The sequence below is a fragment of the Oculina patagonica genome, chromosome 12, assembly GCF_052425735.1.
Source record: "Oculina patagonica isolate OP01 chromosome 12, crgOcupat, whole genome shotgun sequence".
Lineage (NCBI taxonomy): Eukaryota > Metazoa > Cnidaria > Anthozoa > Scleractinia > Oculinidae > Oculina > Oculina patagonica.
Genome location: NC_135769.1, coordinates 31,953,560 through 31,974,155, shown reverse-complemented (window position 1 = coordinate 31,974,155; position 20,596 = coordinate 31,953,560). Strand labels below are relative to the sequence as shown.

The 20,596-nt window shown below is 41.1% G+C and overlaps 2 protein-coding genes across 2 annotated transcripts; one reads left to right on the top strand and one right to left on the bottom strand.

The window, feature by feature from the left end:
* Positions 1 to 917: 917 nt before the first annotated feature.
* On the bottom strand, positions 918 to 20,299 carry LOC144633187 (uncharacterized). Its single transcript, XM_078491997.1, has 21 exons — positions 20,185 to 20,299; positions 19,538 to 20,104; positions 15,173 to 15,604; positions 14,162 to 14,244; positions 13,729 to 13,846; positions 13,447 to 13,521; positions 13,071 to 13,159; positions 12,527 to 12,600; positions 12,233 to 12,309; positions 11,797 to 11,880; positions 11,326 to 11,399; positions 10,807 to 10,884; positions 10,520 to 10,580; positions 10,288 to 10,372; positions 9,012 to 9,577; positions 8,633 to 8,792; positions 8,084 to 8,157; positions 7,659 to 7,736; positions 7,237 to 7,281; positions 6,442 to 6,531; positions 918 to 1,672 (listed from the first exon to the last, which is right to left on the bottom strand). The coding sequence occupies exons 3-21, from the start codon at positions 15,593 to 15,595 to the stop codon at positions 1,445 to 1,447; spliced, it is 2,562 nt and encodes an 853-aa protein (XP_078348123.1). The 5' UTR covers positions 15,596 to 15,604; positions 19,538 to 20,104; positions 20,185 to 20,299; the 3' UTR covers positions 918 to 1,444.
* On the top strand, positions 3,840 to 6,010 carry LOC144633198 (cytidine and dCMP deaminase domain-containing protein 1-like). The gene has a single exon (XM_078492012.1). It carries the CDS (start codon positions 3,901 to 3,903, stop codon positions 5,167 to 5,169), a length of 1,269 nt encoding a protein of 422 aa, XP_078348138.1. The 5' UTR covers positions 3,840 to 3,900; the 3' UTR covers positions 5,170 to 6,010.
* Positions 20,300 to 20,596: the final 297 nt, after the last annotated feature.

The window sequence follows — 20,596 nt, the reverse complement described above, 5'->3', positions numbered from 1 at the left end:
GGAATGTTATGTTTCTAACTTCCGTCTCACTTCTCTTTTTTTTCGTGTCTCCGTATCCTCTCCCTTTTGTCCCTTCTTTTCACTTTTTTCCCGTTTGCGTGTGCCTCCTCCCCCCCTCCTTCCCCTCCTCCAGGGCCGGATTCTCCGGGAGACGATCAACGACCCATCTGCTGGCACTCTCTCGACGGGCCTCGGGACGGCTCCACTCAGTCTCTGGCTCTCTTTGGGATTTACGTCGTTCAATTCCATGAGGGACAAATTTGACAGGGTGATTGGAATGACAGCGGCCCGCGGTCCCTCCTCTCTCCGGTGGCACTGGTGACTGTTCCCCATTCTTCTTGGCTTTGTGGCTCCATCGGGGGCTGCGGTGGGTCGATTTGCGAAGTATCAGTGTGTCTGCTCCGCAGGACGGGCGACATCTCTGGCGGTTACAATTCCGGCCGTATCGATTCTCTCTGCTGCTGGTGCGTACTTCCTCATTGTGCTAGACTGTGTGGCTGTCTGGTAGTATGGCGCGTCAGGATGCTCGCCGGGGCTTAGGTGTCGTTGAGGAAACAGGATTAGCGCACGGTGCGTCTATGTTTTTTTTCTCAGTGGTTCATGGGGACGCGTGGTGTATTGAGATACGGTCGCGGCAACTTTGGCGCTCGCACTTTTGTCCTGTCGGACACATTTTGTCAAATTTCGGCACTCTCGGCTAGTGTGTCATTGACTGAGCAGAAGCGTCTCTTCGATGGTCTTTTCTTCCGGTGCTTTTTTTCGCGCGAGCTCTCGGCATAATTTTGGTCGCGTCTGGTGTGATTTTTCACTCGAATTTACAACATACTGTGATTATTCGGTACCCATGGTAAGAGTATGAGCGAAATCCATTGACTCTACGACATATGTTTGACCGTAGGAAACCTGTGCTCTTAAAAGTTATTTTCCTGAGGTCTGGCTTTCCCTGCTTTCAAAATAATTTCATCAATTTGTTTCAAGGTAGGGACACGCTAGGCGACAAGTCGCTGCAACATGTCGCGGAGACAAGTTGCAACATGTTGCCTCGTGTGACATGGTTTGTCGCTGCGATCAATCGCACGAATTCAACATGTTCAAAATAGTTTGATTTCGTGCGACTGATCGCAACACAAAATGCGCGAAAGGAGCGTTGTCGCAGCGTGTGCACCACACTACTGCGATAAGTCGCTGCGACAAAATATAAAGTGACCAATGAGAGAGTGTCATGTATTTTCGCCATATAGCTAGAATTGGAAAACTAGTTTACATTTCCACTCTTCTAATTTCGCTGCGTATGCACCGAGCAAGCGCCTTGTCGCAGAGATCTGTCGCTGCGACTTGTCGCCTAGTGTGTCCCGACCTTAAAATGCTCAAAAATCTCCTTTCCACAGAAGAACATAATCCATGTACTTCTGGTTTCCAGGACACTTTCCCCTCGATGACGTCATCAGGTGTCATCATCTTTCCGCCGCATCTTTCTAATGGCTTCTTTCAAGTCTTCGCCTAAAGACATGTCGCGTTTAGTTCTTTTGTGAACCAAAAGATCTTTCATTCTTCTTTGTTTTGTCGGTAGCTCACGTACGAGAGTTTTTAGAGTTTTTCGGCGGTACGCATCCCAGTTGACTTTGTCTTGTAAGCTTTTCTGTAGTGACTCATCATTTGGGTAAGGTGTTTCCTGTAAAATTAAAATAAAACAGTTAACTGTCAACTCGTTATGCACTTCAAACCTGCTGGCAGCGATCTTAGAAATTATGAAGCAATTTACGCAGGTTCAAAGGAAACCCATAAACAAAATGGAATTTTATATAACGACTGTGTTAACGGGATTCCGAAAATAATATTGGTATAAGGTATCAAGAATATGATATGGTAAAAAAGAACTTATATTACTTTTAAGTATAACTAGCCACCATAAAACTATTTAAGATTTAAGATTGCTCTGTCCAGAGCCCATGTGCTTTAGGACTTCGTTAGTTGGTTTGAAACAATTGTCTTTTCGTTTCGTTTTTGCGACTTTTTTTGCTTGTTTACAAGCGAAAATAGGAGAATAGCAGTTATGTGGGGCAAAATTTGGAACATTCTTGTCTACTCTCAAGGGACTTTTTTAATTTCTCAAGGGAATATTTTAATTTCTCAAGGGATTACTTTCCGCTGTGGGTGATCACGCGATCTCGTGGAAAAAACGTGACTTGTCACATTTACAAACGTTATATAACAATGTTAAAAGTGACATGTCAGCTTTCTTATCTCAACGCACGTGTGTCTGAAAGGCGATCTATAAAAAGCGTCGCACAAACAATGGATTGCGTAACTAAAACACGAATAAATAGCCACTAGCACTTACATCGTTTAAAAATTACAAACGTCAAAAATAAACCATACCAAAAAACTTGCTCTTTTCAAAGATATTATTGAAGTTAAAACAAATGCAAGAGATGGGGGCTTCTTTTAAGGCTTCTTTTTTAGGCCAAATTTGGTCGCTACAAGCGCCCATTCTATTTCGTCATCAGCCTAGGTCGTTAGGGACGTGACCTCGCGTTGACAGCAATGTTGCATGAATCGGCTTTACAACATGCGATCGTATCTACGCAGTTCGAGTGGAATTCCAGTCAAAGACAGCAAAATTCCTTCGTATTTCATCTTCAAATATAATTCGATAGCATTCACTGTATATATGGCTTTTGTTTAATCCTTCTTAAGCCCACGAAGAAGCTGTCTTGATATCCGACCCTCGCATAGACTGTCCACAGCCCTCTATTTTTCGTGTTTTTCGATCGATGAGCGCTCGGTGAGAACGGCGAGAGACCTGGACGCCAGCACAAAACAGAAGAAGCAAGAGGGTGGGGGCGGGGAGCGAAAAAACGCCTGACTCGTCCCCAGTCGTCTTCATACAGCACGCGGCAAATATACAGCGGAGGGAGAGATTGCCGCGTGCTATATGAAGACGACTGGGGACGAGTCAGAAAAAACGCAGCTTGAGTGTATCGATTTGTTTACGCAATGTTTACTCCGACAGTAGTCGGAAATATCCGTATTTTTTTCGTGCTCTTTCGTGGAGCAATCGTAACGATACGGCCTTGAACACATTGAACAGCGGTCTACCTATAACAATTCAAATATGGCGTCACAAAAACAAAGCGTCGAAGGCATATTTTGCTGTTTCATTTGCTAATTTCGCTGTCCTAATCGACTGCCTCGAAAGGTCCTTGCAATTTTAAAGTATAGAATTGTCAGATCTCGGTGAAATTTGCACTGTTTATTTGTGTAATGTTGAGGAATATGTGTATAAATACCCGGCGCGGACGAGCCATTTTTGACAAAATTATATGGCTGCATTTCCTCCGCGAAGATAGGAAATTGTTAAACTAAACTACAAAGCAACCGTAATGATAAGTTCGAAGAACAATGCACAGGATAAACCTTCGACTCACACTTCATGCAAAAAAAGTCGGTATCTCGAAGAGACTTTGATTATATCGCTTTCTCCATCAGATATTTGTCAAATTGAGTAAATTTGTTTGACACGAGCAACGATCAGGACGAATTTCAGATTTCACGAAAGAAATCTACTTGCGGAAATTTTTATTTTGAACTCTGGGTGACTTGACGACAAATCTTTTCACCCTGCCATATATCGCATTTCTCGTCAACATGAATACGCAACGCTCGGGCAGACCGGATGTACACAGGCTACCGAACGCCACAGGCTTCTCTACGACGAGTGAGCCAACGGAGAAAGAGCCTGAGATCGATGTTGTTCTCCATGGTCTACGTCTTTTTGTCCGATTGGTCCACGTCTACATCTCTGGTTGGCACAACAATAACAATAGGCGATGTTGCAACAGGAGTGTCTGTAGGTCAGACAAGGAAGCTTTGTTCCTGTATCGTATTCTAAGGAGCAAAATGGCCGCTTCGAGTGAAAGCAGCACGTATACAGACCACGCATCCAGAATAACTAAAGAAAATCTGTATATGGCTTTAGCCCTTTGGATGGAACAGTATCCAGCATCCGATTCGCAACTTGCTCCTTTCAAGAAGGTTGGAGCCGTGCTTGTGTTGCCTGATGATATTCTTTATGCTGTCGATTGTTCACGCGACGGCGTCCATGGCGTAGCCCGTTTGTTGATGAAGCACCACGACATGCCTAAAGATTGTAAAGTCTTCGTCTCAAGGAAGCCTTGCTCTTTATGCTCAAAGCTTCTGGTGCAATCTAAAGTCAAGAGAGTCCTCTACCTGCCGATTGAACCCGAATACAAAGATCTGGATGAAGAGAAATTCAACGCGGAAATGTCGTGTGTCGATAACCTGTTCAAAGTAAGCGCAATCGGTCAAACCACGTTTGTTCCTAGGGTTGAAAAGGATGTTTTCGCAGCTACTGAGAAAAAGAAGAAAACCGAAACACCCCAAAAGACCTTAGATGAGATACAGGAAGGCCTCTATAAAGCCTTCTGGAATGAAGATTGGATGGCACAGGCCAAACACAGTCTTCCATGGCCAGCCTTTGACGACAAAATGAAGGAGCAGGTCCGTAACGATTTTATTGACCTCTTTAAATGGATGGCTCTAGCTTTTATAGGCTCAGAGAAAGGGTACGAATTTAAAGCTCTGAAACGGAATGAAACCATCTCGTTTGACCCAGAAAAAAACGCGGATGTTGACAGAAAACTGGCTTCTCACTTCATAACCATGGCAAAACTCCTAGCCGAGCGGACAGACGAACCAACTCAAGGAGTCGGTGCGGTGATCATTAACAAAGACAAGGACATCGTGGCTTTGGGTTGGAACGGATTCCCTTCAAAGGCGCTGTACGGTGAGTTTGCAAGGGCTTCTCGTCATGACGATACTGTTAAAGATAAGAAGTATCCGTACTCGATCCACGCTGAACAAAACGCCTTGCTAATGCGCAACACCACGAACCTCGTGGGCGGAACGTTGTTTGTAACGAAGACGCCGTGCGATGAATGTACCCCGTTCCTTGAGATGCAAGGAATCAAAACCGTGGTTATCAGCGGAAAAATGCAGAACGAGCAGCGAGAAGATTTGAGCTATGGCAAGTTCCCTGCGAAAGTGGAAAGTGGTGTTTTCGCTTGCTTTGAAACGAAGTCGAAAGCTGGTGTTAAACCGCCTGCAGCTACCGGCGCTGGAGCCTCTAGGGACCTCAGTGCAATGTAAAAGTAATGCCGTTGTATGCTGCATGTACACAAACGTATCATTAACTCTGTGGACAATATTGATTGACCACAATTTTGTACGACAACTTCGACGGTGGCGCCTTATTATCGATGGTCACACTTAAAGTTCTATTAAGGCTGGTTCTCATATGATCGCCCCGATCGTCTCTGTCGCTTCTGTCGTTTGCAAAGTCTGAGGCGATTGGAGCAAGCAAACTTTTTGAAGCGACAGAAGCGACAGAGACGATCGGGGCGATCGTATGAGAACCAGCCTTTAGTTTAATTAAGACAACATAGATGTAATTACTCTAATAGCTCACTCCTTAACTTTCTGCTGTGCGATTATATTCAGCACTACTGAGGTTATTTAGATAAAACAAAACCACGTTAAATAGCTGCCCCAATCGACAACTATACTGAGTAGTACACTTTCAGTATTTTGTGGCTGGAGACTGTGAACTTTAATTCATCGTTTCGTGTTAACTGGACCGTAAACCGAGTTATTGTCTCCACAAGCAGCTGGGTTCCAATGAATCTTTCAAGATTTCTCGGAATTTATGGGTCGTGATCATGACCCTTTTTTCTAGGAAGACGGTTATAATAAAATCAAAGAAAAAAGACAAAACAAATAATGAGGTCATCATTTGCAGAAATTGCTAAGCGCACTATGCTCCTTTACCTGTTCTCTGCATTTTTCTTGATTTTTTTTTCTTTTTATAGAAACAAGGACCAACTAGAACACGCAAGCTACTTTGGTCACTTTGCACATAGTCTATTTTATTATATCCCATACTACATTTTTATAAGCGCATAATGTAATACATGTAATAAAAACTGCTGAACCAAAACTGTATCCTTTTTGTTCGAATTCAATCTTAATCAGAACGAGAAAATCAATCAAAAAAAAGCATTGGAAAATATTTCCTTTTACTGTGCACGATATTTTAACTCCGCAAAAGTTTTGCAGAAATTGTTCTTTTTGGCATTTGCCCAACACCGTCACCCTCCACCTCAAAAATAAAGTGGTCCGTCAAGAAAATAGGCGCGTGCAAAATGTAGTCACGCAAGTCACAGTAACAACGCCGCTGTCCAGAAATTTCATAACCTTTGAGAGGAATTCAACTCGAACGGAGTATAAGAACAGCCTCAGTGGGCGATAATGAAACGACATGGCATCCTGCAGATTATGTGGCATCGCTAAAGCATTTAATACACTTTACAGCGATCGACAACGTCACACGAAAAATCACTTAAGTGTAATCTCTTAACCTACTGTAACAAGAAGCCGTCTTGTCATTGCGTCTGAGCAATGGGCGAGAAAAAACTTCTTTGAAATCATGATACACTCTGCTCCATTACTGACCTGTTGAGAGGAACAAACGAAAGCGGAGTAAGAAATATGCTCGTTCTAAAATATATTAGTAGAAACTCACTGTGTTCTGGTCCGCGTCTGGGTTCTCCCACTGTTCTCCCGGACGTCGCGCGCGCGGTGCTTTTAAGTGGTATTTCTTCATTTTTGTCTTCGTGCACATTTGTAGGTTGTGGACTACAATCCTTTGGTTTCTCTCATTGCTCTCGCCCTCGTTTTCTTGAGCGATGTCAACTCGGCTGCGCCTCGTTGACTATTTGCTCATAGAAACTCGGGCTCGTAGTCTAATTGTTAATAAATGCCCACAATTAAAACATACTCGGCCAATCGCGAATTAAGGTGAACAAGCCATGTATATATATGCACCCGACCACAACATTGAGGGCTACGCCCTACTTTTTATCGAACAGTGATTGTGGATGTTAGGCTGCATGCGTCACACACGAACCTATTCGCCAGTAAAGTCAGGAGGTTGGGTTTGTCTGCGGCGCAGGCTATCCTAGCTTTTGCTTGTTACATCTGCATAATTTTGATCGACAGGACGACTTCTTAAAGACAACCAACCGGATAAAATGTCTTACATTCCAAATAATTATAATGTTTTGGAAACGGGTCGATTGTGCTTTTCACCATTGAGAAGTGAATCGGTAGAAAATATGGGGACAGTTGTTCATAGCAACTAATAGGTGCAATACTAACCAGGCTGAGACTGGGCTGTTCGTCAAATACCATAGAAGATACACCCTGAATGAAACATGGAGACAGGTTAGAACGAAAGAATTAAAAAAAAACATGACTACTTATTGTTCCCTATCCTTATTGCGCGTGTACAAATCATCTCATTTTCGTGCCCGAGCATGGTGTCCTTAATTCGAAGTCTAACTTGGCCGCGGACAAGAAGCTCGTGGTCTGTAGCGATTTTATCAGTATCACAGGTAAAAGTTTGGGTTCGCCTGGCCTTGCCAGTGCTTACAACATGCGAAAATAAACCAATCGGAATGATGATGTTGGCTTTTTGACCAATCACATGCAAAGTCCAACACAACTTCATGTAATAGCACCGAATGTATAGTACACAAAGTGTCATCAATAAAAGAGTAATATTAAGTTGGCGTTCTTACAAAACTGTCTCCTTTTTGAAGAAGAGCAACTTGTACGAACATGGGATGTAAATCGGCGTCTGTGATCCGAACTTTAGTCTGTGAGAAAAATAATAAGTTACAGTTAGCTCACATGAAACCTTTCAGCCATAACATCAATAAACAAATTACCCTTCTTTATCTCCACACATGGGCTTGGCTCTAGTTATAGTTGGGAAAATTTGACTATTTACACAACAACCTCTAAGTTTCCCACGTGTTTGATGAATGCAAAAAAGTCAAAATGAAGGTTTCTGACGTTCAGAGCTTTTTTTATGGAAAAATCTTCCCTGACCGTGAAACTAAAAAGGCTATCTTCGCTCATAATCATGGGAGCTTAAAGGATGTGTCATGCATTGCAAAATTACTGATAGAATAACGTAGTTACGAGAGTTTTTAACACTAACCGCCCTTTGTTCGCCCTCGTCAATAACTGAAATCTTGTGTAGTGGAAGTTTCTTTTCCTCTTCAGATAAGTCCTCTAAAAGATAAAATACACATTTCTGGCGCGAGCTTAAGACTGTTTTACACCAAGAAGACGTAGCATGGAATCTTTCGTGGAACTACCTTATTATTTTGCAACGGTATGGTATAACAAATAGGTCTCTAGTCCAGTCCCTGAACTCTCTCTTCCCCGCTATATATAGGCGTTGAGCCCAGGCGGAAGAAGAGAAAGTGAGAGAGTCCATGATAACTTGTATGCGCAAGCAAGTTATCCTGGACTCTTTCTCCTCCCGCCTGGGTTTAACCCCTATACAGGGCGGGGAAGGGAGTGCTCAGGGACTGAACTAGACCCTTCTCATTTGTAACTATCTTTGAAAAAGTCGTCCCTCCCCCTCTTCCCTGCCCTCACCCACAGCAAGCCAACACAAAGTTATAAATGTACACATAGAAACGTTTGTGATTTAAGGTAACTTAAGGTTGCCATTTCAAAGAGCGTAAGTAACAATTTCTACCTTCAGGGGAGGTCACAGTAGATTTTCTCACTCTGCTTACACGTCTTGTGCCTGAGTGGCTCCTGGGCCGAGTGTTCGAATCGGACCTAGTCCTCTGGTCGTGTTCAGCGGAATCAGCGGTCAAAGTACTTAATCTCGGACGCGGAGGAGTTGACAAAGTCTAAAGAAAAAAAGACATGTTGACAAGATAGAACGTTAAATTATATTTTAAATGGTAAACAACTTCTCTGACGTTCAGACCAAGATGGCGGCTACTCTTGCTGCAATCTTAGATATGAATACCGGGAAAGGCGCGCCTGGGATGAAATTGTAAAATTCTCTCTTTATAAAATCAATTGGTGTCATTGTTTTCTAAATAAATCAAATATTTATTTATTACCGGTGGTGAAGAAGTAGTTTCCTCTTCCACAGTTGGTAAAGGCAGGTTGTTGTTGCCGTCAATAGGGGTTATTCGTTTCTTCAGTCGCCTTGGAAGTTCAGAGCTTGACAGTTTTCTTAACTGTTCCTCTTTAACCACGTTTTCTTCACGAGACGTACTGATTAGTCCAGGTTCGCTCGAAAGCGTTCTTTTTAGATTATTTAATTGTTCATCAGTTGAAATCCTCATAGACGGCTTAGGGGCACTGACAACTCCCTTTCGCCTTCCGCTCGGTGGCGTAGCCGCCCGAAAACCGACGGATTTCACCGACCTCTCTTCGGGAGAACTTCGGCTGCTGTTATCAATACTTGTTGCAAATAATTTCTGAGCAGCGGCTACTTTGTCAATGGCTGACACGTCAGAAGTTTTTGCCTCGTTTCCAGAATCATCGTCATTGTCGCTTTCTTGCCTCGTTATCAGACCAGGCCTGAGATGCAGTTTGGGTAATAGAAGAGTCACAACTGACAGTTTAGCCTTGACTCGCTCTAGTCTGGCACGTGACGAGGCCTTGGGAACCTGACTTTTTACTATAAACAAAAATAAAGAAAACGGATTTGTTAGTAATTATCGATATCTCCTGATTAAGACGTGAACTGTTATCAATGAAACAAAAGTCAATACAATATTGCTAGGTTAGAACATGAAATAGGATACCTTATTCTTACTAAATTTCGCGAGTACTTAATTTCGCGAGCACTTAATTTCGCAATTTTTAGGGGAAGGTACAATTGGAGTGTATTAAATTTCGCGATTTTTATCTATTCTTCAATATGAAGCTTTGACCTCGAAATTGTAACAACATAATTAATATGAAAGTCATCGTAAAAACAGCAAACAAAACAATTTACCCATAACAAAACATAAGGTATTCAACTGTCTAGATCCCTAATCAGAGGTTCATCTACGACGAGATCGCGGGAAGAGCGAGATTTTTAGGAACTTTTTAAACAGTTCGAACAGTGCAACTGATAGAGTGGGAGATAAGTAATGGACAAAATTAAACAAAAAACTCCTAAACATGAAGCTCAGACATGTTAGAAAAACTATGATAAAACACATCGAGTTTCATTATTTTTTTTATATTATCAGGACGATATTAAATTTCGCGATTTTAAACTTCGCGTGTCCTATATTTCGCGAGTATTAAATTTCGCGATATTTTTAAAAGCGCGAAAATCGCGAAATTTAGTACTCGCGAAATTAAGTGAGAATAAGGTAGGAGCTTCTGACGATGTACCATTTTCGAATCCAACAACTCTGTCGTTGTGTTGAGTAAGGCAAGATTTCACTTCTCTTAGCTTCTTAAGAACCTGACAACTCCCCTGCAGAAATAAAAATGTAAACGGATTTAAGAGAAAAAAAATTGTGTAGAAATAACGAAAACAAGACATTTTTGTTTTACAGTTAAGAACTGACTCAAGGTACATTTAAGTAAAAAGAAAAGTTACAGGGAAGAGAATTGTAAGTACCGATTTTATGATGTAAATCCAGTCCGAATGATTGCTGTCTCTTACAAGAACAGAGCCACTCCTGGAAAATAAGACGTTCACAAACCATTCGTCAGAAGAAGATACACGAATTCAAAATTTGAAACGAAAGTGGGTCTACCCGGCGTCCATTAAGTTTATGAACTCAAATCGAAAGAAAAATTTCCGTGCGATTTTATTGGATACAGCTCGTCACATAACATATGTAACACAATTTTTTATGATGTAAATTGCCCTATCTATAAACGAGACAAAGAATTTTTTCTTACCTGAAAAAATGGAAGAGGCATTTCTTCGGATTATTGGCCATAAGCTCCACAGGCCATCCTCTTAAGAAGTCGATGCTCCTAAATAATATGCATGAAATTATACATTTATTTGATCAAGATCGTGTTAAAACAACAGATTTATAAAAACAGTTTAGATGCAGGGGACCACGCAACGAAAAAAAACTGCTTGGCTTCTCTGCTGCCGGATTGTTCAAGAAATGCTCGTACCAGACGCCACTCTAAGTGCTTATAAAACCAGATTGATTGCAAGGTTGGTACAACGGCAGGAGGGCAAGATTTATTGGCCAATATTTCAATTAGCAGAGCTAGTCTTCTTCAGGCCCAGTACTTTAATTTTCCTTAGATTATGGTTTAAACAGCTTTATTGTACAAGCGTCTTTTCGTCAGAAGCAAACGTCACAAGTCCGTTTTTTGGGGTACTCTGTACAACCAAAGAGTGGGTAATCGCCTGCTATAGGTTTATCATGGCTATTGTGTCAGAATACAGTGAAGGCTCACTTGATAAACTTTTGATGATCAGGGTCATTAATATTCTTGATTCCTCCCGCCAACATGAAGATGTCTACAAAATCCTTCATGAAAAAAAAAAAAAAAAAAAAAAAAAAAAAACACAACAATATCACTTTATAATCCTTCTTTTTCCGCCTTATATCATTTTCAGAAATAACCACCTTTCTAGGAGTCATAATCGCGGATTTTCATTCTAAATTATGGCTCCTGTCTCTACTTCGTACCTCCTCTCACCCTGTAACCCCTATCGAAGTGACCGTCATATTGATTTTTATTGCCGTAGAAACAGTTGCCTTAATTCCACGTTCTAGATCTATATTTTGCAATCTTGCCTCATATGAAATTTATATGAAACGTGGCATGGCACTCTAAAGTAGTTCGTTCAACAGCAGTCCCAATTCGTAAGGGACTCGGGCGAGTTAACGTGCTGTGACACAAAAACTTGTACATTCTACGTACCTCTTTTGAAATGACCAGCAGCTCAATGGGTTCCCGCGAGATGACAGTGGACTGGCGCCGAGTGTCATGAAGAATCGCCAGCTCCTGTGGTTTTAAAAAACATAAATAATTTAATTCCTAGACGTAATCATCAACTTTACTGGATGTCCCACTAAAATTCCCATAACTAAATAAAGGTCAGAAGGGAGAATTAATCTTTCAAGCTCAGGACTTGTCATCGACAAATGGATTGAAAATTACGGGCGGCGGGGTGGTGGTGGTATAGTGGAAATCTTGTAACATGTTGTCGTGTGCAACAAATCAAACATTCATCAAAAACAAAGGTAAACATTTTACAGATTAGACTGTTCACAGTAGTATCTATTTTCTCAGGAGATCATGGAAGGGAGGTGGAACCTAGCGTAGCCCTGATTCACATTCCTCTCAATGCACGTACCCCAAAACTATCTCCACGGCGTAGAAAGTGAACTGTTCTTGCAAAGCTCTCGTTTTCTTCCATTACTGTCACAACGGCTGAAAAAAAATAAGAAAACAAAAGTTTATTCTCAAGAAGGTCTCAAATTGGCTTGACAGTTCAGTTGTTTTACGAGCTTATTTTTGGTTCTTGTCCATGGCCTATCGTCTCGTGGCTGTTTTAAAGCTCTTGCTTTGTTTAACGTCATCTGTGCATTTATGAGGGAATTTATAATGTCAAGTCGATGAAGAACAAAAAGCCGGACCAGAGACTGACCTGAGCCCGAGAGAACAAAGTAGAAAGCTTGTGGTATATGGCCTTGTCGTAGGATTGCCCTCTTGGTTTGATGTCTAAAGGGAAAGAAAAATAGTAATCCAGAAAGCATATCGTTTAGATAACTGAGATACATCGACATGAGCAAATATTGTACTATACATGTTTAGTGTTTGTGAAACTGTGATGCAATGTCTTTTCGCGCCAAAATATATACAACTTCGGTTCATAAAAACCGTGCGCCGTACTTTAACCAATCAGAGTCAACAACTGGTCCGCACAACCAATCAGGTGCAATCGCGAATGCACGGTGGTTGCGACACTTCCGGCGCTTTACACAGCCCGGTTACCAGCTTATGCTTGAAGTACTGATTGGTTTATGAACTGCTTGACATGGAAAATAGTGATCATGTCGCACGTGATAAGGGAGTGTTGGGCAGTTGACAGGATACTCACGCCATGAAACTTGAGGTTAGTTATTAAAAGCCTACAAACAAACAAAACAACAACAAGAACAAAAACAAGAAATAATTTTATAGACACTTACGTTTCATACCAACCAACTCTCACAAGTTTTTGTTGAATTCTTTGAGGATACTCCGCAAACGATCGAATGGATCGCAATGAAAAGAGCACCTGAAAGCAACAGAAAATAAAGACAAGTTGTTTTCAAAACAGAGAAATTACTTTAATGCACCATATGCAGAACGCTTCGAGGTTTCATTACTGAGTTTAGAGACAAAACTACTCAAGATTACTGTGCAGTATTTTTTAGCAACTTTCAATATTTCGAGACAGCCAAGCAATCCTATTGCCGTTTCAGAGACCCTTACAGTTGATGTTTTCATTGTTTTTGGCTCGCCCCTAGATGTCATTTTACTTTATCTTTACAAAAGACTTGCCTATGTGTGCGCTTTACAAACCTTTGCTAACTGCTGTTCCGTCCTCTGTTCTGGGTGAATTGATAAAATTACTTTTACTTCAGCCGAAACCCTCATCTGCCAAAAATAAAGAATGTAAATCAATTATTTATAGTGTACTTCTTTTCGCTCATGCATTTCTGCCTGACCCAGTAGAAGCGAGGGACTTGGGAACAAGATATAACGAGTGATGGCGAGGTTAACTCGTGACATTGTCTGTGAGATACATCTGCAAATGGCTTTTCCCGGAATGAAATGTGACAGTCAATTTACAACACAGTTTACCTTCCTGTTAGCTTTAAAGAATGACGCATCAAAAGCAAGTTCAGCTTCCATCTGGTTTTCTTGTTCATTGATGTACTGTGTGAAAACAGTGTGAGCTAAATTTTCTTCATCATTCTCCCTGAAAGACATTAAACGAAAACGAACAAAAGCTCGTTAAAACAACTGCAGCACTACTAGAAATTCATCACCTTTTACGTTTTGTACATGTACGAAACTCGACTGGAAAGCTTTCTTTTGCTTGCATGAAGTAGCCGTTTTTTTCCTTTCCTAATTGTAGCAAAAGCCATTTTCTAAGCATAAGTTACTGTAGCTCGCGAGGAATTCAATGGAGGTTTTTTTTAATATTACGTCTCTTTTGACTCAAATTTGTTGCAATGGCTTGTTCTACAACTAAATAAATGTACACAGGACAAGACAGAAGTGCGTAACTTACTTTTCGTACTTGTATTGGCATAGTGACGCAGACATTTGAACGAGCTTCACTGCTCGACGAAATAACTCTGCTGGCGGAAGAAGCTGTCAAAGGAATAGAGTACATACTATTTATGCAACGCTTTCGAGTGGTATACTATGGAATATCCCACGAGTCACTTGTATTTTCTCGGTATACACACGAGCCTTTAGGCGAGTGTGTATACGAAGAAAATACAAGTGACAAGTGGGATATTCCATAGTATACCACGAGAAAGTGTTGTGTAACTATTTTATACCATGCCATAGAAAATACGCTCACTAAATTTCATCGAGAATAAGATCGCAGCGCACGATGGGAAGGTTGGGTTGAATACCGTCGAATATACAACGGCTTTCCTGTATTCTGATTGGCTGTATTTTCTACGGCATGGTATAAAATGGTGAATAGCATAGCTACCCAAACTAAATTTGTATGTTAATTGTCCTTACTGACATTTATAAATTTATTTTCATGCTTTTTCTAAGAATTTTGTGGTACATCAAGAAACATTCCCTAGTTGATGATTTTCTTTTTACTCATTACCTGTCTGCCGAGACGATGGATTGATAATGTAAAGAGAAATAAAGGGTTGATCAAATGTCATTATCAGAAAAAAAACTTTTCACGTTACTAGCCTATTTCTAGCAGCTGCAGCTGGTTGTTTCCTAAAAAAACATTCTAAGATACGAGGGAAAACTTCAAGTAATAGTTGTTTGTGTATTACTGTGTGCTCTTCCCCTAAAAGTCCGGAAAATGGTTGTATAGTGTCTTCTATTTTCACCAGATTAAAACTGTACTTTATTAGAGTTTCCACTTGTCGTTATTTATGATTATTTCATTCCTCCATGCAGGTAGCCTCCCACGCAGTCGTTCTTAGGGGCGATCGTGTTTCACTCCTTCCCACTAACGCTACCATGCAGGCGACATGTTTTGTAAGAATGCTTGAAGCTATTCCTGTCCTTGTTCCCAGTCTCCCCGTGTTATATTTACCTTATCAAAGTACTCTGTTTCTCCAGGTGTCCTGTTTTTCCCCCATGAGTCCATGGTACTGCGTCGACGCCTGCGCATTTTGATGCCCACTTCCGCCAATTCGCTCAAAGAGTAAATGCTCAATCGATGCCCTTTCGCTGACGACGGTTCGGATAATCCGTTGGAATTGGCGTCACTCGGAAACACTGAACCCCTCCGATGACCACGACCGTTCTTCATTCGAGAAATTCCGGCAGCCGCCCGAATACCCGAGTAGTCAGCGCTCGAAGTCTTTGATGATGCATAGGAGCGTTTGAAGCTTGAGGTGTAGCTTGAACTAAGGGAAATGTTGTCGTCTATTGAACTAACAGTTGTTGTTGAGTAGGTGCGCTGGGCCATGCGACCAGCTGAGCGGACTTGACGAATGGACCCTATTCCTTCCATGAAGAGAACCTGAAAATTATTAAAAAACCAGGTAAACTACAAGTACATTGGGTAAACTACAAGTACATTGGAAATCGGCCATCCCAGAAAGGTGGAAGCGCAATACTATTCTAGGGGCCCTACATCGAGCAAAAAGAATAGCCACCAATTGGCAAGCAGAAGTCAAAGCCATCAAACATTCATTCATCAAAGCAGGATACCCCACGAAATTGGTGAATGAAGTCATCCGCGATTTTGAAAACCCAAAAAGCGACGAAATAATAATTCCTGTCCACCGGTTCGATGAAAGACCTAAACTTGGAATTCGTATCCCTTTCTGCAGAACAAATGAAGTAGAAAGTAGGAAATTCTTAAAGAAGCTTAACATGTACACCAAATGGAGGTTCAACTTCTTCATAATGTGGCAAACACGCAAGACGGAATCAATCTTCAAGTTAAAAGACAAAATCACACACCCGTCACACGTCATCTACAAAGGCAAGTGTAATTGTGGAGTAACATACATTGGCGAAACAGCACGCAACCTCGAGGTTCGTGTTAACGAACATTCAGATGTCAATAAGCAGTCAGAGCCAGCCAAGCACATCAGAAAACACCCTAATCACAAGTGCACGTGGAATGTTTTAACCACTGCCCACTCATGGTTAAAAAGAAGAATAAAAGAAGCATTCTACATTGCACGCTACCACCCTGAACTAAACAAACAAGTGCAATCACTGGGTCTCACTGGACCTCACCTTGTTCCCAATGGGAACAGGTATTACATAACTGGTGTTATCTGAACTATAAGAACGATGAGCGTATGCAGATTTTTTCACTCTGATGATGATCGAACAGATCGAAAACGTTTAGCATCAATTTTAACAGCTTTTACCTTAAGTTTTATTTTTAACCTTTTATCGGCGAAATGTATATATTAAAACAAAGATACGGTAGTCCCCATTTATTTTGTCTGTTTATTTTATACCCGAAGAAACAAGCGAAAGGAAAGCCTGGAAAATACCTGCTTTTGAAAGCATGCGAGACAAGCCGTGTTTCAATCTTCACAATGTTTCATTTAAAGGCACACAGAATTTGAAACGTTTTCACCCAAAAAGCAGGCAAAACGTTATTTCAATTACCCCTTAACTACCTAAACGAGTTCAAAGGCGGAATACAATGCTACAAGCAATGAGAAAGGGAGTTGGGAATGAGAGCCGTACAAGAAATTTGTTGACCTTTATATTCAACTCTCATCAAGACTATCATCAGCGCGCAGTCTAGAGTTGACATCATCTGCCCGTCAAACGAGTGAAAACTCGCGTCGACTAGCAATGTGGATGCTTCAAATCATTAATATTTAAGAGCAAGTTCAAGCGCTAAATTAAAGGTCACAGTATCGCATACAATAAGACACAAACAATCATTTTTACTTAGAGCAACTAGACTTTAATAACTTATAATTAAATTTTATTTCTATTTTAAGCTTTAAGATATGTTATTTTAAACATTGTTTTTAAATACCATTAGACTTTAATAAACCACCCTTAGGGGGCGAAATTAATACGGTGTTTCGTCTGCTTAGGCCCGGGTCGCACTTGGGACAAAATCGGGACAAGTTTATTTTGATAACCAAAAAAATTGTCAGATTCCTGTCATCAGTTGACCACGCCAAGTGCGACCTACTTGTCCCTACGCGGACAAAAACTTGTCCACGGAGACAAATCTTCAAAGAAGCCGTCGTCCTGCCTCAACGCAGGACTTTTTACGAACAACAAACAGAAATTGTTTTTCTTGTGACAAAAGTGTCAATCAGTTCAGTGATCCTTAAAAAAATGTTCGCTTCACATTTTACTGTCTAGTCATTTTTCTGTCTTTGACCGAATATTTCCGTTATTTTGGAAAAGAGCCCTCGTAAGATAATCCAAATGAAAGGAAAGATCGGTATAGGCCAGAGCAACTGTTCTGTTGCCGTAGTCCGAATTATGATGCACAGCAATTTGCTCATACAGCGGCACGCTTTCTTTTATGTGATATTAATATTGTTAATATAGTTTAATGAAGCCAACACGTGTTAGCATCGCATTACATAATTGTACATTCGCTTATCGCTGTTTAGTTCGATCGTTTAGCTGTTTAGCTGTTTTTCGTTTTTTCACCGACTTCTAGCCGCTCATCTCAACGGAATGTCCTCGAAAACAAAAGCAAAACGTAAAAATAAGTGCCCCGGTTGCGGAACACCGAAAGATATTCACGATTTTGCAGCAATGGGCAAACACTGCGAAGGTCCCGATGAACCAGATCCTGCTAACGACGACAACATTGAAAAGTCACCCGTCGAAGAAGAAGAAACGCTCGCTCCTGTTCCTGTTGATAAACAAGACGCGTTGCTTCAAGCGATACGAGCGTTGTCGAGCCAAGTCGAGGCGCTACAACTCGAACAGAAAACACTACGCGACACGGTCACCGACATCAAAGCAAGCAAAGAAAAAATTGGGGGCGGTGCCTCAACACAAGAAACTTCGACATCGTTACGAACGCTCGCATTAAGAAGGTAGAAACAAAAATTTGCGTTGATTTGATTCAATGCGACCGGTTTGTCTCTCCCTTTTTAATATTATTTTTGCTGCGAAATTAACAAAGTATCAAGTGACGGGTAGTTTTGTGTACGTGTGTCCAAGTGCGACCCTAAATACAACAATTCAAATTGTCTCGGACAAGTTCCGAGACAAACATTGTCCTCAACATCTCGCAACATTTCAAATGTTTGTCTCAAGTGTGACCCGGGCCTTAGCCTGTGTACAGCCGTCCCCCTCTCCGATATTTTTGAGGGAAGGGAGGGAGAGGGGGACGGCTGTACACAGGCTTCCGCTAAAGTTGGTTTGTTAAATTTCTGAAACGCACTGTTTTCGACAAACAACCCTTTTGGAAACGACCTGTCCTTAGGTAAAGATATAAACGGCTGAACTTTTAACGTGTTTACCCTTTAGATAAAACATCGATCCACAACCTCTTAGCCTGTGAACGCAGACAGCTGTCGCAATACAATTCTTTTGGTGTTCAAAAGAAAAATGTTACCCTGGGTCTGCATGGAATTTTTCTCGTACAATAATCCTGAATAATCGATGGGAAAAACTCTCTTCCACGAAATTGGACCGCCAAAGCGCAAAAAAACCTCTGGACCACTGAGAAACCCGCGAAGTTCTTAACTTTTGCTTAGTAACCCATCGAAAAACAAGCCAAAAACATATTAACTAGTTCCCGTACCTTTGCGTGCGGACACGGCTATTAAACCAAATTAAAAATTAACATGAATTACCTTTGACGGAACCATTAATTAGTGATTCATTCAAGTAATCATTATAGATCATTAATTAATCCTCTAAATTCCACACATCAACAAAACAACAATCGGAAATCAATTCTTAGTAATAAAATAAATGGAATAATTGCTAAAAATTGCTGTTTCCTATCGGTCGCGAAAAGAACCATTTGAGTTGATTTCCGATTCAGTTTCGGTCGCTAAACTACACTGACGTACATTTATTCTGTTGTGAGTCTGATGTTCGTCCTGAAGCACTAGATGCCAAATTAGACCAAATTACTTGTTCGCTTTTCATAAACTCAGTTTTCTTTCCCGTGAATCATGATACAAAAAGTAAATTAAGCGATTTCATTTTCATGTCGAGAGAAAAGTCAAGTTAATACAATTAGTGTGTTTAGCAGTTACGCAGTCATAGGTAGTTGGCCGTCTACGCGGGGCTCATAGTCGAAAGAAAGCAATATTGTCATCGGTCAAGGGACGCGAACCGTTTGCTCTTTTGCACGAAGATACTTAACATCAGACAAACAAAAGATGTCCAAGTTTGAACCTTCGAAACGCAATCATTTAAACAGATTTTAGTGCGGTCACTACACGTTCAACTTAGCAAACAAATGAAAGCGTTTACAAATGTTACTCACCTCAGCTTTCACAGAAGAAACTCAGACAGGAGATACCAAAGATTAACACAGCTCGTCTCATCAAGGAAGTAAATCTATCAATCTGTTAACTTGGCTTACTGTAAAGTGCGCGGGTATCAATGCCTGGTCCGTATTTTACTCTTTTTGTCCTGAGCAGTTTATCTGTTGATCCGCTTTGTCGGGATTAGCCGGCGTGCCCTGAGCCAGTGCTATGGCCACCAAGGAATTTACTCATTCCTCGTGTCGTGTAAACAACCAGTGAATCGTCCTTGACAGTTAGCAAACAAAGGCAGAAGATCAAAATTATTGCATAGTAGACTGGTCTTGTGGCAGACGTGCGATGGGTATGGTTTTGCTGTGGCACGCTTGATGGGTCGTGAAAGATGGCGAAAAGATATCGGCCTCGTTTTTGCTTGTTTATTGGCATAAACACGATGCAAAACCTGGCCAATATTCCGCCAGATTAATTTCACGCTTGGTCAATAATTTATATTTCATTACTCTGTAACTATAGACTGTCTGGTTGCAAATGTATTGGAGCTGTCGGTACGTTTGGTCTCAGCTAACCTGCGATCAGGCGTTCTTTTTTCTTTTTACGAAAAGCGAGAGGGAGGGAGGGTATGATTTCAGGTTAGGTCTCAGCGGACGGGTGGACGGTTGGACTGTGGCTAGCCATGCAACAAATCACTTATTGACCGTCAAGGTGGCGGAATATTGGCCTCTTTTGTTTTATTGCATGTTTGTAGACAAAATAAAAACCTTGAGCAATATCGTGTATGCTTGGAGTGGTACTGGAGTGTTCATTTATTCTGCATTAAGACATGTATTGTTTAAGACTCTTTCTTTATTAAATTTATTTAGAAAAAGGAAAAGTGTTATACACACAACACGGTTACCAATGATACTGTTTTTATTCAATAGGAAAAGTAAAAAACTCACATTGGGATCTGTGCATACAAATTATCAGCATAAATCAGCGGGCACACACACAAAAAAGAGAGCTCAGTCTCAGACAATGAAATTGAAAAAAGAAGGCGTAGTATGAGAACTGAGGTCAAC